Source organism: Bombus vancouverensis, chromosome 13 (assembly GCF_051014615.1).
Source record: "Bombus vancouverensis nearcticus chromosome 13, iyBomVanc1_principal, whole genome shotgun sequence".
Taxonomy (NCBI): Eukaryota; Metazoa; Arthropoda; class Insecta; order Hymenoptera; family Apidae; genus Bombus; species Bombus vancouverensis.
This window is the reverse complement of record NC_134923.1, coordinates 8309677-8331247: the sequence shown is the minus strand read 5'-3', so window position 1 is coordinate 8331247 and position 21571 is coordinate 8309677. Positions and strand designations below refer to the sequence as shown.

Sequence of the window (21571 nt, the reverse complement as noted above, 5' to 3'; positions counted from 1 at the left end):
CTTGAAATATATTGAAATAAGACCTACATAACGAATTAAACGAAAGTTGTTCTGGGAATATTTTTCATGGCCATTCAATTTTTGTGTATATATATAAAGGGGGTTACTCAATCTTTAAATTTGCTTGGCAACTCTAGTATTCTTTTACGATATTGCGTCATGTTTATATGTATATAAACACTCATGTTTATACATTAATGCAATCATCAGGAAAAAGACATGGAATTTGCAGAATTTTCCAGAGCCCAACCTGAACTTCGTCAATTTACTAAAATATTATTAGTGAAATTTTACGAGTGACAAGTCACAATATATACGTATATCAATAATTTATTTTGCATTATAAAAGAGAAATTCAATATAACAAAACAAAAAAAATTTGCAAAGTAAGTTTTGCAAATTATAAGTTATCTGATTATTCTAGTTAACATAAAATTGCAAAAAGAAATTTATAAGTTATAGTTCATCAACTTATTAAAATTATTAATTGGTAAATTATTAGATTATTGACGATCATTTTGTCGCGGTAATAGTTGAATTAATGGAGCAGGATCATTCTCGAAGTAATTGTTCATAACCATTTTGAAGGAATAGCGAGTGGGGATACATCAAATAGTACGAATAGTATAAGTAGGCCTTCAGCACAGCATGCAACCAGTTTGTCATTATCCGTGCATAAATGTACATATGTAGTACGTCCCTTTCACTTTCTGCGTTTATTCTCCAAGATTGAACGGTTCGTTCGCTTACGGCGTAATATTTATTTTTAATCTTTTAATCGACTATTATCTCACAAGTTTACGTGCTTGATAAAAATTTTTTATTTTTCTTATTTTGCACGTTACTATAATTTAAGAATAATTTTATCATCATAGTTATTGTAGATTTGTCATTTTTATTTTAAAAAAATGTTAAAAAGAGTACAAGTAATTTTTAGTATCTATTAATATAATTATATAAGTTTTTATTTTTCATGGTATGAATATATTTTCAAACTAAAATTATTTTTTGATATTTTTTAAAACATAATCGATCTTCCTTTTTAATTAACATTTAGATTTAAAATGAACAGATAGAATTCGTAATTTATAGATCAAAAATTGATTCATAAACAAATCGATAATCAATTTAATTCTAACTTAACGGTTCTCAAAGTAGGTCAAAATTATAGAAATTTATGGAACCTTTGCCATATAATAATTGTATACAATATTATATAATTATTTTATTTTATTTTCAGAATATTTCACCATGAATCGAATAATCATACTGCTCACTTTCATTGCGCAGGTATGTTTGCCAAAATATCGGTTTCATTAAAAAGAAATTAAGAAATATTCCTAAAAAGAGAAATTAATTTATACTCTTATAAATTACTTAATATAATTATTTAATATTACGAAATTCATATCTCATAGCTAAAGGCTGCACACGTCCATTTGGTACCAAATAATGCTAAAACGAAAAATGTAACAGGGGAACTAACTTTGGTTCAATGCGAGGATAATTTAATTGAAATTACCGGAAAGGTATATGGACTTACACCAGGATTACATGGTATCCATGTACACGAAAAGGGAGATTTACGAGATGGTTGTATGTCTACCGGTCCACATTTCAATCCTGAGAATGTAAGTTATTATTTAATAATAAGGCCACATTAAAATTTGCATTCAATTCTTAGTAAATTACGTATAAAATATGACCGAGCTATAAATGATGCTTATAAAAGAAATCTATCTTTGATTTCTACTTTTAGGTCACTCACGGTGGACAAAATAGTCCAGTGAGACATGTTGGCGATCTAGGTAACATATTAGCAAACGAAAGCGGAGTTGCTGATGTAAATATCAAAGATTCTATTATTTCTTTTACTGGAAATAACAATATCATAGGACGTGCAATTGTCATTCATTCTGGCGAAGATGATCTTGGAAGAGGCAGCAGTCCTCTTTCTGCGTCTACTGGAAATTCGGGAGATCGTTGGGCTTGCGGTATAATCAAAGCTGAATAAATTCCTAATCTATATTTAATCCTGATCATTATATTTAAACATATTTAAGCCTCAGTGATTTTGCTTATATATTAAGTCCAATGTTAAAATTTAAATTCTAATACCTTGTCCTATGTTTCTCCTCATCACAAGAATCCCAGAACTTTAATTTCTATTTAACATTCTATTACTTATTAAATAAATGCTTTCAAAATGCTATGTATATATAGTATATAATTACAATATATATATATATATAATTACAATTCCAAACTTGTCAAAAAACGTAAATTGTTGATGAAGGTTGTGAATTTTCTCAATTTATTATAGACTCACTATTTCAATGAAACATTTAGCGGCGATCTTCATCTGGGATGTTCAATTTTTGTTAAAGTATGTCCGACTGTATATTGCGAGTTCATAATGTTATTAAGAGACATTTGCTCGGGTTCTGGAAAACTGTTTATCAATTGTCCGTATGGTTGTAGTTGAATTTGATGAATATGATCCATTTCAGCTTGATGAACTATCTTTGATATTTCTGATTTTACTTTCACTTGTAATGTTGGTGGAAATTCTCGAACTGTTTCAGCTACAGTTTCGAAGTATTTTGTTAGAACATCACGAGTTTCACATTGTTTATCATTTGCATATTCCATTACGAGAGATGAAGATCCGATTATACGAGGCTTCTCATATGCGTTCTTTGAATTTGAATTTGAAAATTGTTGAGTTGGAAGAGGATCCGATGGTATAGTGATTACAGATATCGATTCAGATCTTAATTTTTCATCATTGGTGTTGTTTAAATTGGTATTTTCTATTATAGTATCTGAAATACGAGGCGATCTTCGCACATTGCGAGTATAAAATTCCGGTAACCATCCATAAAATGTTGCTTGCCTAAAATATGGCTTTAAGAATTCCATTTCAGAGTGGTACTGATATGGTTTTGGAGTCCGTTTTTTTCTTACTGTTGGCTTCCTGTTGATTACTGTTGGCTTCCTGTTGATTACTGTTGATTTCCGTAGAAATCTTAGATACTGATCTCTCATAATAATCCATCTCCTTTTACATTGTGCAGCTAAAATAGAACAAAGTTTATAATTAACACACATTTTGCAATAAGTACAGGATGCTTGAAATAGTGCATCTTGCCCACTTTTTTTGTTTTATTTCCTTTATTTTATTCTGTTCATTTTTTGTTTTATATAACTGCCCAAGGGTACACATATAATGGTATATATGATAGAATTGTAATAAACTTTTTACATAGTTTAACCCCTAGACGACTATCTGCGTATCTAATATTCTGTGTATATTTTCAGATTGGTTTTAAACTTTACTGATATAACCATAATAGTCATACCTCATTGTAGTGTTAATGAAATTTCAAAATGTTTTATATAACATGCTTAACATATATGTTAAAGCTTTCTATGATGTATCATGAATCATTGTTTACAACGGGTAAAGAAGTCATACAATTTATATATGATATTTTGGTTTACACATTGTCTTTACATTCAAAAATTTGTTCTGAAGAAAAAAATTCAGATCTACAAAGATATCGTATGTATAAAAAATAATAAAAAGAAAGATATAAAATACTGTTATGGACAGTATGGTGTAGATCTATGTAAACACAGCTGCTTTGAAATCTATCACACAATTCTTTATCTTTAAGTAAGTTATTTGCCATTATCTTAATATACAGTTTTCATTGTTTATTAGTCGTCTAAGGGTCAAAGTTGTTAAAATTATGAGAAGATCGTGTAGTATCTGAAAAATTCCAATTTAGTAGTCCAAAAAAGACAGTATACAAATATATGGTTAATCAACTAATCCTGTTGTTCTCTTTGGATATACATGACTCAAACTGGATCTAATAACTATCTATTATTAGAATATAGATAGTTTATAAATATTTGGTTTTTGGTATTCAATATAATTTTACTACTTTTTGTGTATTTCACACTTAAATAATATTAAATTTATTCCTTACTTGACAATCCCATAATCCTCGCAATTTCTTTCCATGCATTATTTCGTGCGACGTTAGATCCATAATTCTCAGCAGAAGAATTGTATAGTAGTTCATGTTCTTTCACGAGTTGTATTAATTTTAAGTTATCTATCCTAAATAAAATATATGGAGTAATGAACAAATAACATTACAATAGTATACAACTTATATATATTCGATTTACAATACCTTTTTAAAGACACCATTATCAACACATAACAATATCAGTTAATAATAAAATACACTACTCATGTGCAGAGACAGGTTATCTTTAGTATCAACAATTATTAATTATTATCATAAGCAGTTATTAGTTATTAGTTATTAATTCAGGTTCTCTCAATATTACGGTCTTACAAACAGATCTGGACCTTCAGACTCGATAGGAAAAACTATTTGAAAAATGAGTTTTGAAAATCAACAAAGACAACAAAGTTCTCGTGCTACAAGATATATAGAGATGAATAGAATATCTCTGTCTTTGAGACATTTATTGCATGTCACGCATGTGCAGAACGAGACCCTTTTTGTCTTCCATGTTGATTTTTCAGGACTCGATAAATTTCAAACATTGTAACTTACATTAAATTATTTTTTACAAGAATTTACAAGATGAGAATCTTTAGTAATTTCTTATTTATTTGAATGTATGTATTAGGTTATTTGATAAGTTCGCAGCAAATTTGAAGCAAGAATTGAAGAAAATGTATTTTTATGAGAGTTACAAAGTAAAATTTGTTCAAAAATAAAATCCAATAATATTAATTATAGAGGAAATACAACGTAATCTTAAAATACGAATTTTCTTTTGTAATTCATCTTTTTAATTTATTGAGATATTTGAATTTCCCGCCACATGTGCTAATTTTACTGATTCAGCGCAAAATAAGATTACCAATACACCATAGATAATTTAAATTGTGGATTTTATTCGAAAATAAAGTATAAACGTTGTTTGTTCTTTTTAACAGCGATGGATATGTTTATATGTAACAAGTGTTTTGCCACACCACATAGAGGAAAAAAACCATTTTGCTTGACTCAATGCGGTCACATATATTGTAATGGATGCATACAACAAGGCAATAATAAACAGCATAAAATGATAAATATTACTCATGCTATAAGTATATGCTCATATTGTATATAAAAATAAATCTGTTTTCTCTTTCATAATTTAGCTGAAAAACAGTGTCCTCAATGTCAGCAGATTGATATTTTTTCTGTCGAGTTACAGCAACCATCATTGTCGAAAGTAGAGAATTTCTTTGCTCCATTGAATGAATCATTGGAATCATTACACAAAATATGTGGTTTTCAGAATAATCAAATGAAAATTATGATACAACGCTTTCATGAAATCGTGTGTTTCTTACTTTCTTTTTCTTTTTTCTTTTTCCTAACTTTTGTATGTTGAATTGAAAGAAACATATGTTTTTAATCAAATTCTCAAGGACAAAAAATACGAAACATTGAAGTCCCACTACTATAGCCTAACTCAAAACATGAAAATGGTGAGAGATAAATATATTAAACTGAAAATGGAAAATACTGAACAGAAAAAGAAATTAATGTCTTTCGAGATGCAAAATAGGACTTTAAACTCTTTAAGTGATGTATCTACACCAATAAAATCTGGCAACAACAGAAGTTCAAAAATGAGGTATATGGATACAAGTCCAAAATTAAAAATTTCAAACTATTTTATAACTTCAAATTCTAAAGAAGATAATTCCTGGAAAATTCCTTTTATTTTTTAGACCTGCATCAAATTCATATTTTTCGTGTGGGGCGAATATGTCGAGTCAATCATTTGACGTGAGAAAGGGAAATGCAATGTTCGAAGGTTTTCGTATTCCTTATCCTCATATAGTACGATCAGTTGGTTCTCGTGGAACTTCGGATACCAACTCTACTTACCTTTAGATTTTTGACAGAATTAGAACAATATTTTAATTTATCTATACATAATAAAAAATGGTAACTGTATCCCTCTCCTTAAATCATTAAAAATGTATAATAAAATGCGTATAATCTTACAATGAATTCACCTTATTATTGCAGAATTAAATTTTACAAAATATAAAGAATTAAAAACATATGGAAGAAATATTTATGAAAAAGCAACAAAGGTTTTTTCTACATACAGTTACTAAAAATTAAAGAAGTATGAAGGAATTGCTTTTTTTCATTTATATAGTAAAATTGTCTTCTCTTTATTTATTCATTATCAAAATTCAAATTTATAAATATAAAATATTCGAATTTTTTAAGTACCTATGACTTCATTATATACTGATAATAACCCCATATATTTTTCCTGCGAAAGTATACCGACTTGAACTGTAGTCTTTTAACCGTTCAGAATTCAACTCATATATCTTTATCAAATTTATTTAAATTACCTGCGTATATTATTACGAAGATTTTTTATAGAAAAGAGGCAACTATTGTATAAAGTTAATTTTATTTATTTATCTACCTATACAGAAAATTGGTTTAGGGTTGTAAAAGTTTTCAGTCTACCATTATAGGATTAAAAAATAAGAATATAGATTATTTCTTCGAAAAGTCATCATTTCTAACTGATAATGGATATTATCATGACATGAAAAAACAATGACATGAAAATTTTACTTCAATGATAACATTAGATAAATTTTTAACGAAATATAGTAGTCATGTGTATGTAGATTAAACTAGGTTATTTTTGTGCTGTTATGCACAAAAATAAATAGAATGGTTGTCTTCTTTTATTGTAATTTAATAATTTTCAAAAATTATGCTTATGTAAAGTTGAGCGGTTTTAGCGTATTTGATAATTTACTTTCATGCCACAGTGGCTTCTATCCACGATTCATTCAATGAGTGTAGTTTAACTCAAATTAATAAAGTTATCATAATATAAAATGTCGTTAGAAACAACGGATACGAAATTTACTTTCACTGTGTCTTTAATAGTAAGTAACAAAATGTTTATTTATATAAGGGAGACAAAAATTGATCTAAATTATTTTTTAACTTAACTAATAGTATTTGAAATAACTAATTTAATAACTTTTTAACTAGTTTAATAACTTTTTTAATAACTAATAGAATTTAAAAAACTGAAACTTTATTCATTATAATTCATTTATTCTATAATTCAAGTATTCATTTAAATAGGCAGGAGGATTGGCTGGGACATCTGTTGATGTAATATTGCATCCATTAGACACATTAAAAACACGTTTACAATCTAAGCAAGGATTTGCAAAATCAGGAGGATTTTCTAATCTTTATAAAGGAATTCTTCCTATAATAATTGGATCTGCACCAAGTGGTAAACAAGTGCTATAATATGAAGTCATATAAAGTAATTTAGAAATATATACAACTACATATAAATTAATCTCTTACAATACTTTAGCATCATTATTTTTCGTCACATATGAAGGTATTAAAAATATAACGCAATGTAGAGTACCTGAGAAATATCATTCGTTCCTTCACATGGGTTCAGCATCTTTAGCAGAAATGGTAATTCTTAGGAAAAAAATAATTAATTAGAATTTTCATTAAGAATAAAACTCTAATTATATTTAATTTGAATGAAGGTAGCCTGTTTAATAAGAGTACCTGTGGAAGTAATAAAACAAAGGAGACAAGTTTCAATGCTAGATAGACAAGATATTAATCTTAGATTATTATATAGTTGTTATTGGAGCACTGTATTAAGAGATATGCCTTTTAGTTTAATGCAATTTCCAATGTGGGAATACTTTAAGAAAGTTTGGAGTTCGCATGTTGACAGAGAAATTCTTCCTATAGAAAGTGCAATATGTGGAGCAATTGCAGGTTTAAATCTTTAGTATCCTATGATAATTTTACTTTATAATTGATGTATAATTAATTCCATGTAATTATGTAGGTGGTATTTCTGCCACTGCTACTACACCACTAGATGTTATAAAAACAAGAATAATGCTTTCACATGGAAATGGAAATACTTCAAAATTAAAAATACTATATGTATTAAAAGATATATATAGAGATAAAGGTTTTCATGGGTAAGTCGGTATTTGATTTATAATGGATAATTTTTCAATTTTTATATTGATTTGACTTTAAAATTGGAAACTTTGTAGACTTTTTGCTGGTGTGAGCCCCAGAGTAATGTACATAATTATGGGAGGATTTATCTTCTTTGGAACTTATGAAAAGGTAAAAACTATAGGAATAAGATATTGCTTATATTTATAGATTGCTTTTATGGAAAATGACAAACATCAATGATATATTGTAAATATAGTTTGAAATATAGGAATAACTATTTGAGCATTTAAATTGTATAATTCCTTTATTATTTGTTGTTACAAAATATATTACAAGAGAGTATATAAAAATATATTTTACATTAATCTTTAAAAACTGTATAAACATTTTATACTTAACATTAAACTTTAAAAGAAAAGTAACAATACGAATATTCTAGTTTCATGTAAGAATATTCTAGATTCAGTGTTTCTTAAAAAGAGGAAACATTTGATTCTTAAAGTTTAGACTTTAATAGATTCATTAATTTTTCCAATTTCATTGCTTTTTGAAGGTCTCCACTAATTCTCAATTTTCCCATTACAAATGCTGATGTTGGTTTCAATTTTCCTAAACAAATACAAATTTTCTACTGATAAACCTCATTCTAAATCAATTTCTAATGCATTTAATACATAAATATATTTAATTACCAGAAAACATTGCAAAAAAGTTATCAGAATCCATTGTTAACGTAGCATCTGGTGATTGACTAGGTTCTCCTCTACCTGCCGAACCTTGACCAGTTTTAAGATCCAAAAACCATGTACCAGCTTCACTACCTATTAACTTTATATTAATTGACATGTTTCTAGAGCAATCAATAAAAGACAATATTTAATCTCACAGGCTGATTTACCTCTGACATTGAATTGAAATATGGCGCCTGTTTTGTTAACAAGATCACTATTCAAGTTTGCTTGAATAACGCTAAATATTTGTGCAATTTTTCCGTTTGTTTTATTAGTATCCTGTATATCCTTTTGTGTTAGTTTATATAATGAATGAGCTTCTGAACCCAAAGACTCCAAATTTTCATCCACAAAGAAATCTAGCATTAATTTATCTTTATTTTCTAAAAAAAGAGAAAGAAATATTTATAATAGATTCCTTTAACAAAGTATTAATTATAGATCACTATAGAAATGTTATATTCTACTCAATATACCTGGATTACATGCATAATCTGTGAAATCCGTGATTCCCTCATTTTTTAATATTTCTTCATCAATTAGAAACTGCCCAGTAATAGATTTACTATCTTTACAAATCAAAGCATACACAGCATCTCCCATTATATCAGGTTTACGACTGTAATTACTTGATTCAGCACCAGATAACATTGCAACCGCGGCAGTATAAATAGCTAGATTAAGAATAAATTTAGATTTATACAAATAAATAAAAATTAAGAAAATAATGAAATTAAAAAATGAATAATTTACCAGTCTTTGGCCAGACAGCATTTACAGCAATGCCACTGTCCTTAAATTCTTCAGCCATGCCAAGAACACACATTGACATTCCAAATTTAGATATTGTATACGCAACATGATTTTTGAACCATATTGGTTTCATGCTTAATGGTGGACTGATGTTTACTATATGAGGATTTGTGCTTTTTTTTAAATAAGGTAAACATATCTTGGACCTTAAAATAAATATCGCTATAATAATTATCATTCTTGATTTGTACATGTAATTCGTAAAGATCTTTTATACTCACACTAAAAATGTTCCTCTGGCATTGATGTTATTCATAAGATCATATTTTTTCATATCTGTAAATTCTGTGCCTGTTAAAGAAATTGCACTGGCATTATTAATAACAATGTCAATACCACCAAATTTGTTAATAGCATTTTCTACTGCAGACACTACTTGTGCTTCATCTCTTACATCTACGATGCAAGGTAATGCTTTACCACCCACTTGCTCAACTGAAACAAATGAATTTCTTTAATGAAGGAAAATTCATATATCAAAATTTGAAATGATTAATTAATTATCATTTAATATTTTTTATTATTTTTATAATTACTCTCTTTGGCAGCAGTGTATATGGTGCCTGGTAACTTTGGATGTGGTTCTGCAGTTTTAGCTGCAATGACGATATTTGCCCCATCTTTTGCAGCTTTCAAGGCAATAGTTTTCCCAATCCCTCTTGTTGCACCAGTAATAAAGATTGTGCGGCCAGCAAGTTTTCTATATACATATATTAAACATTTATACATGGTAAGTATATTCTATAAAACTAATAGATATTAAAAACATACATCTATATATATCTGTACATATGAAAATATATATTTATTAATATGTATTGATAATGATTAGACTACAGATGTTTATGCATTTATGAGAAATTTGCAGATATAAAAATGCACATAATATATAAAAATACATAAAATATCCAAAATAAGGTATTAATTACAATATTCAGTAAGTAAAATAGGTCTCTAATTAGGGTACACTATGTTAAAAGAATAAATTTACATAAATGTCTACAGTAATGATATTTGCTATATATTTAATGATATTTTTGTAGCTTTTATAATTAATGTATGTATAAATAAAACGTAACTAGAACATAATTAACAGCACAATATGTATAATTTTCACTCAAATTTAATGAACTTTTTAAAACAATAAATTGATAATTTACAATTATCTTCTTTTGCGTAATCGCCAAAATGATTGAAAATAACAGTTTGTTTTATTTTTACACAATCTGTTATAAATAATTTATGTTTTTATTTATGTTTATGTTATAGATAATATATGAATTATAAATTTATATTATAGTATACTAATTTATATTATAAATATATAACACAATTTATAATGTATAATACAATTTATAATTTAAAATATAAATTTATAATACAAACCCCGTATTGATCATATTGCAAATAAATCGAAGAACTGTCATAAACGATATAAGATATAAACGTATAAACAGCTACGTAATTGTAAGATTGTGCTCAAGCTAGTTAATAATGACTGAATAAAATATGTACAAAAAATATATTACGCTACACAGTATCACTATACAATACAATTCAAGGTCCAATACGTGAATTTTGATTAATTATCGATTCTTTAAGATTGCCATTTTTGACAACATGGCGAGAACTCATGTAGAACAATGAAATACGTTCAAATTAACAGCTACATTTTCTTTGCATGTTTTTGACGATTTTAAATATTTTAAAATGAAATTAAAAAATATCGGAAGAAATTTGTTAATTAAAATTAAATGCTAACGTAATTTTAACGTAATTAAAATCATAATTTTTACATATTTTATATTACCTTTATATTATTATCATCATATCATATAAACATACGTACGATTATGTTTAAATAAAGCATGATTTGAGATATACACATAACAAGACATTTATTTGTAAACCAACTGGTTTATAACTATAAAGGGTTATGTTTATGCCAATATAGCCATGTGTGGAATATTCTGTAACATTTCACAAAACCATGCAAATTGTATAGAGATTTCACATGAGGTACTATTATTGAAATATTCATTATAATCATAAACAAAGATTGTAATTGATAAGTTATAATATTATTTATAATATTTAATATTTTTCTCTCTCAGTGGGAAGCTTGCAAGAATTTAATAATTGCCCGTGGTCCTGATGGTTTAATTGAGAAATTTGAAAATTTAACTCCAATTTGGTCTGGTCACTTTGTTGCTTCTGTATTATGGATGCAGGGTTCAGATTTTTGTGAACAACCAGCTATAGATTCGAGTGGTAATATTCTTCTTTGGAATGGAGATATATTTTCTGGAAATTTGGTAAATATTATATATTATGCGAATATATTGACTATATTATAACTATTTCATGTACTAGTAACTAGTAGTAAAATAGAATATTATTGAATGATTATGTTATTTGTTTTAGGCTCAAGATAATATATGTGATACTATTGTGCTCTTAAATGCTCTACAGTCATGTTCAAGTGTACTGTCAGTGTTCCAAGAAATCCAAGGTCCATATAGTTTTATATATTTTCAAAAGTCTACAAATCTTTTGTATTTTGGTAGAGATGTTATTGGCAGACACAGTTTGCTTTTAAAAGTGGATACTGATGAAAATATTTTAACATTGACATCTGTTGCCAGTAAAGATGTAAATAGAATTATGGAAATTCCTGCAATTGGAATTTTTGTTATGAATTTAAACAATTCTAGAGTGAATTTTACATGCTACCCATGGAAGGAGCCAGATTTGCGATTTACTGATATTATTGAAGCACTAGAAACACGTTTGGATGTAGATATTGATATTGAAAAAGCTATATTAAAATCAGATGTATCAACGTGTCTACATATGCATCCTAATATTAAAGACTTGGAATATTTGGAAAATAGTCCTTGTTTGGAAAATTCTTGTAAAATACTAGAATATTTGATAGAAGATAAAGATATCCTTGAAAGAGTCAATCGATTATTGAAACTTCTTTATAAAGCTGTGGAAGTTAGAGTAAAGAAACAGCCCAAATTCTGTAAAACATGTATTAAATTAGTTTTAGAGAAACAAGATGTTATATGCAATCATTCAAAAATAGGTATATTATTTTCTGGAGGATTGGATTCGGCTATTTTAACACTAATTGCTGATAAATATGTATCACAACATGAACCTATTGACTTGATCAATGTTGCATTTGAAAAGTCTATTAATACATCTAAGAAATCAAGTGCAAATAATGAAAAACAAAGTATGGAGGATCAATATGATGTTCCTGACAGAAAAACTGGAAAACAAACGTTTGTAGAGCTTACAAAGATTTGCCCAAAACGAAAATGGAATTTTGTAGAAGTATATCAATCAAAATATACTTTGAAATACCCGTAAAAAATGAAAGATATCTTAGTAACTAATTTATATTAATTCTTTTAGGTAAACATCAGTCAAACAGAATTGCAGGAATATCGTTCATCGCGAATTTGTAATTTACTATATCCACTATGCACTATCTTAGATGAAAGCTTAGGTTGTGCTGTGTGGTTTGCAAGTCGAGCAAAGGGCACAATTCTTTTGAATACAAATGTATATGAATCCCCATGTAGAGTACTTCTCTTAGGCATGGGTGCAGATGAATTGTTTGGTGGATATATGAGACATAGAACGATATTAAGGCATAAGGGTTGGGATGCTTTAACACAAGAACTAAACATTGAACTAGCTGGAATCTCTGAAAGAAATTTAGGCCGTGATGACCGTATCGTATCAGATCATGGAAGACAATCTAGACTGCCATACTTAGATGAAAACATAGTAGAATATGTTCAAAAACTGAAACCATGGGAAAGGTAAATTGGTAAAATAAATATAGAAAGAAGAATAAAAAATAAAAAGAAATTATATTATTAAATTATTTATAGGTGTTATCCAACAGATAAAATGCCATCTGGATTAGGAGATAAATTACTTTTACGTTTAGTGGCATATAAACTTGGTTTCCGAAATACAGCCAATTTCCCTAAAAGAGCTTTTCAATTTGGATCTCGAATTGCTAATGGCAAAGAAAACGCCAAAGATATATCAGATCGCTTATGAAATTATGGTATATGCAATTTTTTCTGATGTCAGTAAATATAATGTTTAGTTAATTGTAGTATAGTTAATTGTGAAATTACTTATGACCTATGTTTCAGGTATTATTTCATATTCACAGAGTTTATATTCTAAAATCATTAAAATAATGATGCTTATATATAATTACATTTAACAAATTATACATAACAAGATTAAATGTAATTGTAATGGGCATTGAAAGGTTCATAATATACAATGCAAAGTTAGTGCCTGAAGTGAAAAAACTGCAGAAAAACTTAATATCTTTTTCCTCTATGTGTAAATAATAGTTCAGTGAATTTCTTAAAAATAGAAATGTGCAAGTTCAGAAAAGAGAGAGAGAATGAAAACTAGCGTTTCTTTTTTTCACTGAATCAGTCAATATTTTTCTTAGTTTATAATCTACCTCAAAATATGCATACTTTGAACAAGACTGTGATATTTTGTATGTGTTGCAGCTCTTGTATTTTTTGTGCTTCAAATTAGTATACACGTGTCTTATAAAGACATTCTTTTTAATAAATTTTATATACCAATCTTTTTACAGAACATAAAAATAAAATATTTCAATAACAAATTTTTCAAATATTCTAAATTTAATATGTGCTTCCTTATATCATTTTCCCCGAAGTTTATATTTTATATGTATATTTCTGAAATTACATATTATATCTTCTATTTTTAATTTAAGTGAACTGTAGTAGAAATAATGTAAACCTAAAAGTGAATCTTGAAAAATAATTATTACTTACATACTAATGGATAGTATGTTTATTATATACTAATATTTTTATTATTATTTATTGTTTATCCTTATATACTAATGGATAATAAGATCAACAGAGAGAGAGAGAGAGAAATATACCTTTCTGTCTTTCTCTATAGTGGTCGTTAGCCATGTGACCATATATCCGTAATTATGTATGAAAATTCAAAGAATTGAGGTTAAAAAATCGTAAGTCGTTAGAAACTATTTTCCAGTTTTATTGCTGAATTAATATAAGTTTATTTCTACTGTACTGCCCATTTTTATTTACGTTTCATAAAAATTGAAGGATTTATAAGCATAATGTCGCAAAGTACAATTTGCTTCGACACAGAGATACGAAAATTAAGGCCTGCGGAATTATATAAACTGGGACAAATATTAAGTATACAGGATTCATGGAAAAAGTTAATGGCAATTATACCAAAGGATAATGGTTCTAATCTGCCAAAATTTAATGTTGAACATTTTAGGTATACAGTAGCAAATATCAATTAAAAATTGTATTGTACTTTTATTATAATATTTTATTATACTTAATATAAAGTAAACTACGTTTCTCATTTATTATTGTTTAAACTTTTATAGTATGATTGAGCAAGCTGCACAGCAAGGAAATGCAGCAGAATTATTTTTATCAGAGTGGGGGACAATTGGTAAAAGGAGACCAACATTGGGTTATTTATTAAGCCTTTTAACAAAAGCTCAGTTATTTAGAGCTGCAGATTATGTTGCTGGAGAACTACTAAATGGTATAATAAAAAAATATTGCTATAAAGTATATAATTACTGTAACTTAAATAAAGTTCTTACTTTTTTTTTTAGAGGAACTTCCAAAACGGCCACAATACGGACCTGCAGCACCTGTAGATATCTCTAACGAAATAAAGAAATTATTGGAAGATAAGGAGGAACTCGAAAATTTTAATTTTAATGAATCTTTGATATTTGAATTACCTACACAAGTTGATGACAATGAAACAGTTAATCCTAATGTAATGAATGATGGTTCTTTGGAAAGAAATATGCAGTCAACACAATTGATTTCTTCAAAAGGGAAACACAACAAAAAGCAATTAGAAAATGATGAAGGAACATTAAATGCACAAATGTCAGATTTGATGAAATTTAGTAGTGAAGAAAACGTACAAGAATGTAGAAAACAAGAACAAGTACTCAAGCAACAAGAAATATCATCTGGTGAATTGCCAGTTCTTTTAAATCAGTTTGGACAATCTGCAGAACAAATGAAATTATATCAAGAAGTATTATCAAAAGAACTTCCTGTATTTTTGAATAATACAATTTCGTCAAATGAAATTTTAACCAATTACGAAACAAAGGATTCATTACATTTATCCAGTAGAAATATTGATGAAAACGAAATATCTTCTACCGAATTACCGCAATGTATTGTTGATCTTCGTTACTCTGATAGTACATGCAGTCTCGAAAATAACACGAATATAGTGCAAAATGCATTGAGCTCGAAAGAATTACCAGTTACAGTACTAGAATATAATGAATAACGCAGGATTTAATTGTTTTAGTAACTATATACATATTTTATACTTTTTTCATTTATGAAACATCTAACATTCCAAAATGATGAGAATTATTTATAAATACATATTTTTATAAAATATTTGTAAAGAGAAAATTAAACTGTGATTTAGGTAGATTAATTTTTCATGAAAAGGCATACCGTCCCATTATTCTTACCTTATGCATATATATACATATGGTTTATTTAAAAGCTACAGTGTACAAATAAATATTATATTAAAAATCCATATTATAGTTTTTACAAATATATATGTTAAGAGAAGTTTGAACTATAATATACATATATATACATGTATAAGAAATATTTAGTTTTATGAACTTTGTATGAAGTCAAGTGTGAGAAATATGTAAATATGTGTGAGTTTCAGATAATATTCTAAAACCAGATACATTTCTGGGCTGTAGAACCGAAATTAAATAAATAACAATAATATTGTATTAAAAATCATATATATTTTTCAATATTAATATATACAATAATAATTTAGTATATTAAATGTATACATTACGAAATATCATCATGATATTTATAATTAAATTCATGAATGCAAAGGAACTTTTAAAGTACATCACGTTGTGCAATAATACGTGAAATGGATGCAGTGATAAGTGAAGCTTTCGATATAATGGGAAGGTTTATTAAGTCTTATTTAAACCCGATAAGAAATACAGAATTACCTAATAAAAAATGCAGATATGTATATACTTTATCCATCACTGTTATTACTTTCTCTCATTGTGAAGTAGGCGCTTTGGAGCTCTTTAAGATTGCGTTCTAACGTTGCAACCTCATCATATCTGCAATCTGCTTTAGCTTGCTTAATGTAAGCTCGAAGATTACTCATTTGCTCAATTATAGGATCCATAGAAGATGGCATTATGGGAGTGACACTAGATGGACCCCAACCTTGTGATTGATCTAGTACCACATTTGGCTATGTGAACATGACATCAATGGTATTATATTAAGAATAGGGGTTTTTGATAAAACTTTTTTTCCGTTTATTCAATAAATTAATATCACCTGATTTTCTTTCATAATGGGTCGAACTTCGAGGTTCCATGTCTCCCTTTTACGTTGCTCTTTCGGTCTTTCTCTTTGTTCTTCTTCTAATTGTCTTTCATACGCAATTCTAGCTTCTATACGTCTTTGTCGTTCCTTCTGTAATTCCGCGTATCTCTCTTCTGAAGGTAAAGCTTGCACGCTCAATAATTCTTCTTTCAAAAAGATCATCGCAGACACTCTAACCATATGATGCAATCGAAGTTCTTGATCCTGCGGAGGATTTTCTACGCATCTCATTCCGAGTACTGAAATTCTTTTGCTAATTAAATCTATATTCTCGCCTAACTTTGCGATCTTATTTCTTAAAGCTTGAGCATCTTCTAAATTATATGTAGATTCCCCCTCACTGAAAAACATATCTCTTAACTTCGTACGAGTAATTTTGTGCTAGGAGCAATATAAAATTGTACACAAATTTTATAGTGTTACGAATGCCCATTTTACAATTATTGGACCACGTACTTTAAGGATTCCCACATTTTGTTGTACATTTTCACGTGTTGCGAAGCTTCTTCCATATATGCCCTCAGCTTTTCATAAAATTGGCATACTATTGGTTTATCAAAATGTTTTGCTTTTTGTTTTTCTCTCGCATCAAGCAGATTCGCACAGTGCGTACAAATTCTAAAATGCTGCTCACTACCTGTTGCATCGTTAACCAAGGATAGTACACTATTTAAACTACCACTGGATGGTGACCTCGCCAATTTTGTAAGACCAATACCCGCACGTACTAAACGTTCCGAAATTGGTCGTTCGGAAGTAGGAGATACTGCTGAATCATCTTGTACAGAAACAGGACTTGTCATTTTTCCTGTAAACGTAAGGAATTAGATTTCTATAAAAATTTATTTTCCAATATCTTTTTCTTTTAATAATTTTGAAACTACCAACTTGCATCTTGTAAAGATAGAAATATTGTACAATTGTGACACATAACAGCTCCACAAAGTCTACAATGATGTTTTCTTCTTGCGACATGAAAACTTTTTGCACAAGTAGGGCATAATTTTACATCTTTTTCATCTATCCATGGCACAATGGTGCGTTCATGAACTATCATAAAAAAAGTAAAATATGTTAATTTTTTTTTGTAAAATAAATAATAAAATTTGTATTCTACCTTTTCTATCAACTGGATCAGATGGTAAATTGTTTAATAATTTGTCTAGTCTTATGAGAAGTTTATTTGTTTCTGTAGAGTAACGCTCCAATCTCATATTTCTTACTTCTTTAAAGTAGTTTGTATGTGACGTCATTGCACCTGAAAATTATTAGTACAATTATATAACGTTTTCTTTTAAAGGATTTATAAATCATTTTAAATTCTACAGATCTTTTGTTAACTTTTTAAAAGATAGCTTGAATATATTTCTGTTATCTTCTCCAGTGTATTATAAATTTCTTTTCTTCAAAGTAAAATTCTTGTAATATTAAATTTTTTAACATAAATCAATATCAAAGAGGATTTTCTCTTTGTCAGTACCTATTTCTTGAGGTCCCCAATTAAGTTCTGGGCTACGTTGCCTAGTAGTTGATGGTATACTATTTGCAAAGGAATCTGACATTTCATCTTGCTTTAAAATCTTCTTTTTAGCCTTACCAAAAAGATCTAGAAAAATAAAATGATTTAAATATTTGTGACACACTTACTTTTAAAATACATTATCAATTTTTATAATCCATTAATATGTTTGTTTAATAAAGATTAAAGAGGTATATTTATAAGATTATAAGATTTAAGGATAATTATGAAAGTTTGAAGTTTTACCTTTAAGCGACTTCAAAATTTCTGGATCATCTTTATGAAAATCCTCGAAATGTTTCGTTAATTGATTAGGTGCTTTGAAATCGGTCATACATATTGGACAAATAAATCCTTCTAATACTTCCTCGCAGCCAGCCATTGTAAAATTTTATATTTAAAGGATTTCTATCTTTTTTTGTAATTTCTTCTTAACTTATACTCCACAGAAATCATTTGTAGGCGTCTCTTCAATCGTGGATAAGCAACATGTTTTCTGAGCAGCCATATTGAATCCTATCAGCTGAGAGAAATGTCAAATTTCTTTTACATAATTCTTAATAAAAGTTAATTAATAAAAGCTTAATAAAAGTTAATTTTTAAAATTAATTTTCTGACCTATTTCCATGATTTATTTGGATAAAAACCTTGGACAATTAATATTTTATTTCTGGACATTGTGTTCTATTATTAATTAGAAAGTATTTGCATTATACATATAAAATACTTTCTTGTAATTTTAAGAATAATTAAAACTATTTAAAAGATTGTACAGATCATTTATTCGATAAATGTACAAATTCATAATAGCTATAGGTACATAAGATGTTATAAATCTCTCATAAAAATATTTCACGAATAACTTAGCAATAATTGAGTAGTTAACAAAGACAGTCTTAATGATAATTACATTTCTACAAGATTCTTATTAAAAATAAAACAGTTATTACATTTGATCTTGTGTGTAAATAAAAGGAAATTTCTATTGCGTTATCGACAATTCAAGTAGTTTATCGCCTAAAATCCGAAATTCCTCTGAGGCTTCACAATGCTGTAAAAGATTACTACTAATTTTTTCTTCTCCATAATATGCACCGGCTATCGCTCCAGTCATACTACCAATGGTATCTGTATCACCACCTAAACTGATCTGAAAAGTAATTTTTGTTTTATGTATAATTTTTAATTAAAGAGAAAAAATCATTGATATTAATAATCATAATCATTAATCTTTATCATTATTTTACTCAGAGAGGTAATATATTGTATTTACAGCATATTGAACTGCTCTTCTGAAAGGATTATCTGTCTGTATACCCGTGATTGGTTTTTGTGCTCTTAAAAAACAAAATATTGCAGTAGGTACTGAATACAAAGCTGCAACACTATTTCCCAACTTTTGTATCACTTTTTCATCGTGTGAGCCTTCACTACCTTCAGATATTAGTGATTTTACCATACATAGCTGTACTTTGTATGGTTGCGGTTCTGACAAACCTAATCTGCGAAAAATAAACATTTTAAACAAACAATAATTTTTAAAATTGTATTATCTGTATGTTACCCTTCTTCATCTTTTTCTATTTGGTCCATTTTATGAATCAAATCATCAATAAAATTTGTTACATTTAATTCTTCATTTGGATTTAAATGCAGACTTTGATAAATTGCTGTTGCCTGAAAAATAATAAAAATATATTTGGATTATAATTACTCAATGAGACTATAACATGTTAATGAATTTATAAGCACAATTACTTGCAAAATAGCTCCATCTATTCCAACTTTATGAGTATGAGTAATCTGAGTCACTTTCCTAACTGTATCTAAAAGTTTATCATAGTTTTGATATGAGAATAGTGCAATAGGTGCAATTCTCATTGCACCACCATTTCCCCATGACCCTTGTCCATTAAACTGCTCTTTGGCTGGACTTACAATGTCTGCAAATTTGTTACCCCGTAATTTTTGAAATACCTTTAACAAAATTTGAATCTCGGAATTAATCTCTGTGTCAGGATTACAAAATTATGATAGATGTAACATCATACCGTTACAACACCCATACCATAGCCTCGATTAGGTTCTTGGTAATAACTTTTAACAAATCTTTTTGCAACATCAACAACGTCTAATTCCTTCTGGTCAACCAAAGATTTAGCCAAAGAGTAAGTCATAGCAGAATCATCTGTAAACTGCATGACAGGTGCTATAGAATTAAAAAAAATGTTCTATAGAAAAATACTATTATTTCTAAATTTTATATTATTTTATAGAATGATGACTTTTTTAAATACATACCTTTGAATGGTGGACCTTCCAGTTTATTAAATGATTTTTGTAAAACTAATTTCATGCCACTTGTTAACTGATCGCCGCTATCATAAGGGCTACCAGTGCAATCGCCGATTAAAGCACCAAGCATTGTACCGCGAAATTTGCTTTTTAATAATGATAAATCCATTTTTGCCATAACCTTCTTGCACCACAAACCCTTTAACTAAACTTGCGGGTTTGCGAACACTTTGATGTAAGACTTAATATGATGTTTAAAGTGATATCAAAGTAAATATTATGTTACGAATGTCGATTACTCAGATAAATAATGATAAAGATAAAAAAGATAGTTGTAATAAATATTAATCTGATCACTTAACTTATGGACATTTTATTATACTTTATACCACACTTGATTATATATACATATACATACATATCAAGTTATTTACCGGTACGGTAAGATGTCTCTGCTTGTAAGTTCGTAAGAGAAATTTAAAATAAAAAGTCAATGAATGTTATTACATATACTGTCATAGTTATAATAAGAAATTATAACTACTGCTACTACTAATCTAAATCAGTACAAATTGAATCAATAAATCGAAATTTAGTTTTGTTTTTTTTAATATAAATAATATAAATGAAATGTAATCCGTTATTATATCA

The 21571-nt window shown here is 27.9% G+C and overlaps 9 protein-coding genes across 13 annotated transcripts; 5 read left to right on the top strand and 4 right to left on the bottom strand.

Annotated features, from left to right (window-relative positions):
• Positions 1-619: 619 nt before the first annotated feature.
• On the top strand, positions 620-2033 carry LOC117159520 (uncharacterized). The gene is made up of 4 exons (XM_033339426.2): positions 620-736; positions 1241-1290; positions 1419-1631; positions 1760-2033. Exons 2-4 carry the CDS (start codon positions 1252-1254, stop codon positions 2012-2014), a joined length of 507 nt encoding a protein of 168 aa, XP_033195317.1. The 5' UTR covers positions 620-736; positions 1241-1251; the 3' UTR covers positions 2015-2033.
• LOC117159504 (uncharacterized) lies at positions 2012-4475 on the bottom strand. Of its 2 annotated transcripts, none has more exons than XM_033339402.2 (3): positions 4209-4475; positions 3999-4132; positions 2012-3077 (listed from the first exon to the last, which is right to left on the bottom strand). In XM_033339402.2, the coding sequence occupies exons 1-3, from the start codon at positions 4223-4225 to the stop codon at positions 2359-2361; spliced, it is 870 nt and encodes a 289-aa protein (XP_033195293.1). In that variant the 5' UTR covers positions 4226-4475; the 3' UTR covers positions 2012-2358. The 2 variants fall into 2 exon arrangements, with proteins under 2 accessions (XP_033195293.1, XP_076479771.1); XM_076623656.1 differs by having other exon boundaries at positions 3999-4127.
• An 89-nt stretch (positions 4476-4564) lies between these two features.
• LOC117159527 (putative E3 SUMO-protein ligase RNF212) lies at positions 4565-6065 on the top strand. Its single transcript, XM_076623657.1, has 4 exons — positions 4565-5101; positions 5201-5382; positions 5474-5682; positions 5780-6065. Exons 1-4 carry the CDS (start codon positions 4993-4995, stop codon positions 5943-5945), a joined length of 666 nt encoding a protein of 221 aa, XP_076479772.1. The 5' UTR covers positions 4565-4992; the 3' UTR covers positions 5946-6065.
• Positions 6066-6338: 273 nt separating this feature from the next.
• Positions 6339-8664, top strand: LOC117159513 (mitochondrial S-adenosylmethionine carrier protein-like). 2 transcript variants are annotated; one of them, XM_076623665.1, is made up of 6 exons: positions 6339-6979; positions 7185-7341; positions 7456-7538; positions 7616-7856; positions 7930-8068; positions 8147-8664. In XM_076623665.1, the coding sequence occupies exons 1-6, from the start codon at positions 6929-6931 to the stop codon at positions 8259-8261; spliced, it is 786 nt and encodes a 261-aa protein (XP_076479780.1). In that variant the 5' UTR covers positions 6339-6928; the 3' UTR covers positions 8262-8664. The 2 variants fall into 2 exon arrangements, with proteins under 2 accessions (XP_076479780.1, XP_033195303.1); XM_033339412.2 differs by having other exon boundaries at positions 6342-6979; positions 7429-7538.
• On the bottom strand, positions 8340-11161 carry Hsdl2 (Hydroxysteroid dehydrogenase like 2). Its single transcript, XM_033339390.2, has 8 exons — positions 10985-11161; positions 10135-10298; positions 9820-10033; positions 9539-9744; positions 9262-9459; positions 8953-9168; positions 8747-8875; positions 8340-8663 (listed from the first exon to the last, which is right to left on the bottom strand). The coding sequence occupies exons 1-8, from the start codon at positions 11023-11025 to the stop codon at positions 8551-8553; spliced, it is 1281 nt and encodes a 426-aa protein (XP_033195281.1). The 5' UTR covers positions 11026-11161; the 3' UTR covers positions 8340-8550.
• Positions 11162-11337: 176 nt separating this feature from the next.
• LOC117159487 (asparagine synthetase domain-containing protein 1) lies at positions 11338-14279 on the top strand. The gene is made up of 6 exons (XM_033339379.2): positions 11338-11617; positions 11713-11913; positions 12023-12943; positions 13025-13437; positions 13510-13712; positions 13783-14279. The coding sequence occupies exons 1-5, from the start codon at positions 11555-11557 to the stop codon at positions 13682-13684; spliced, it is 1773 nt and encodes a 590-aa protein (XP_033195270.1). The 5' UTR covers positions 11338-11554; the 3' UTR covers positions 13685-13712; positions 13783-14279.
• Positions 14280-14460: 181 nt separating this feature from the next.
• tub (interleukin 1 receptor associated kinase 4 tube) lies at positions 14461-16481 on the top strand. 2 transcript variants are annotated; one of them, XM_033342078.2, is made up of 4 exons: positions 14461-14657; positions 14758-14941; positions 15057-15220; positions 15294-16481. In XM_033342078.2, exons 2-4 carry the CDS (start codon positions 14772-14774, stop codon positions 15995-15997), a joined length of 1038 nt encoding a protein of 345 aa, XP_033197969.1. In that variant the 5' UTR covers positions 14461-14657; positions 14758-14771; the 3' UTR covers positions 15998-16481. The 2 variants fall into 2 exon arrangements, with proteins under 2 accessions (XP_033197969.1, XP_076479779.1); XM_076623664.1 differs by lacking the exon at positions 14461-14657 and having other exon boundaries at positions 14664-14941.
• Rbsn-5 (Rabenosyn-5) lies at positions 16468-19139 on the bottom strand. The gene is made up of 7 exons (XM_033342066.2): positions 18872-19139; positions 18587-18712; positions 18224-18364; positions 17995-18156; positions 17563-17914; positions 17059-17446; positions 16468-16969 (listed from the first exon to the last, which is right to left on the bottom strand). The coding sequence occupies exons 1-7, from the start codon at positions 19005-19007 to the stop codon at positions 16742-16744; spliced, it is 1533 nt and encodes a 510-aa protein (XP_033197957.2). The 5' UTR covers positions 19008-19139; the 3' UTR covers positions 16468-16741.
• Positions 19140-19383: 244 nt separating this feature from the next.
• Positions 19384-21308, bottom strand: LOC117161734 (ADP-ribosylhydrolase ARH3). 2 transcript variants are annotated; one of them, XM_033343480.2, is made up of 6 exons: positions 20927-21308; positions 20677-20834; positions 20384-20602; positions 20190-20302; positions 19899-20127; positions 19384-19775 (listed from the first exon to the last, which is right to left on the bottom strand). In XM_033343480.2, the coding sequence occupies exons 1-6, from the start codon at positions 21096-21098 to the stop codon at positions 19608-19610; spliced, it is 1059 nt and encodes a 352-aa protein (XP_033199371.1). In that variant the 5' UTR covers positions 21099-21308; the 3' UTR covers positions 19384-19607. The 2 variants fall into 2 exon arrangements, with proteins under 2 accessions (XP_033199371.1, XP_033199380.1); XM_033343489.2 differs by having other exon boundaries at positions 20677-20820; positions 20927-21063.
• Positions 21309-21571: the final 263 nt, after the last annotated feature.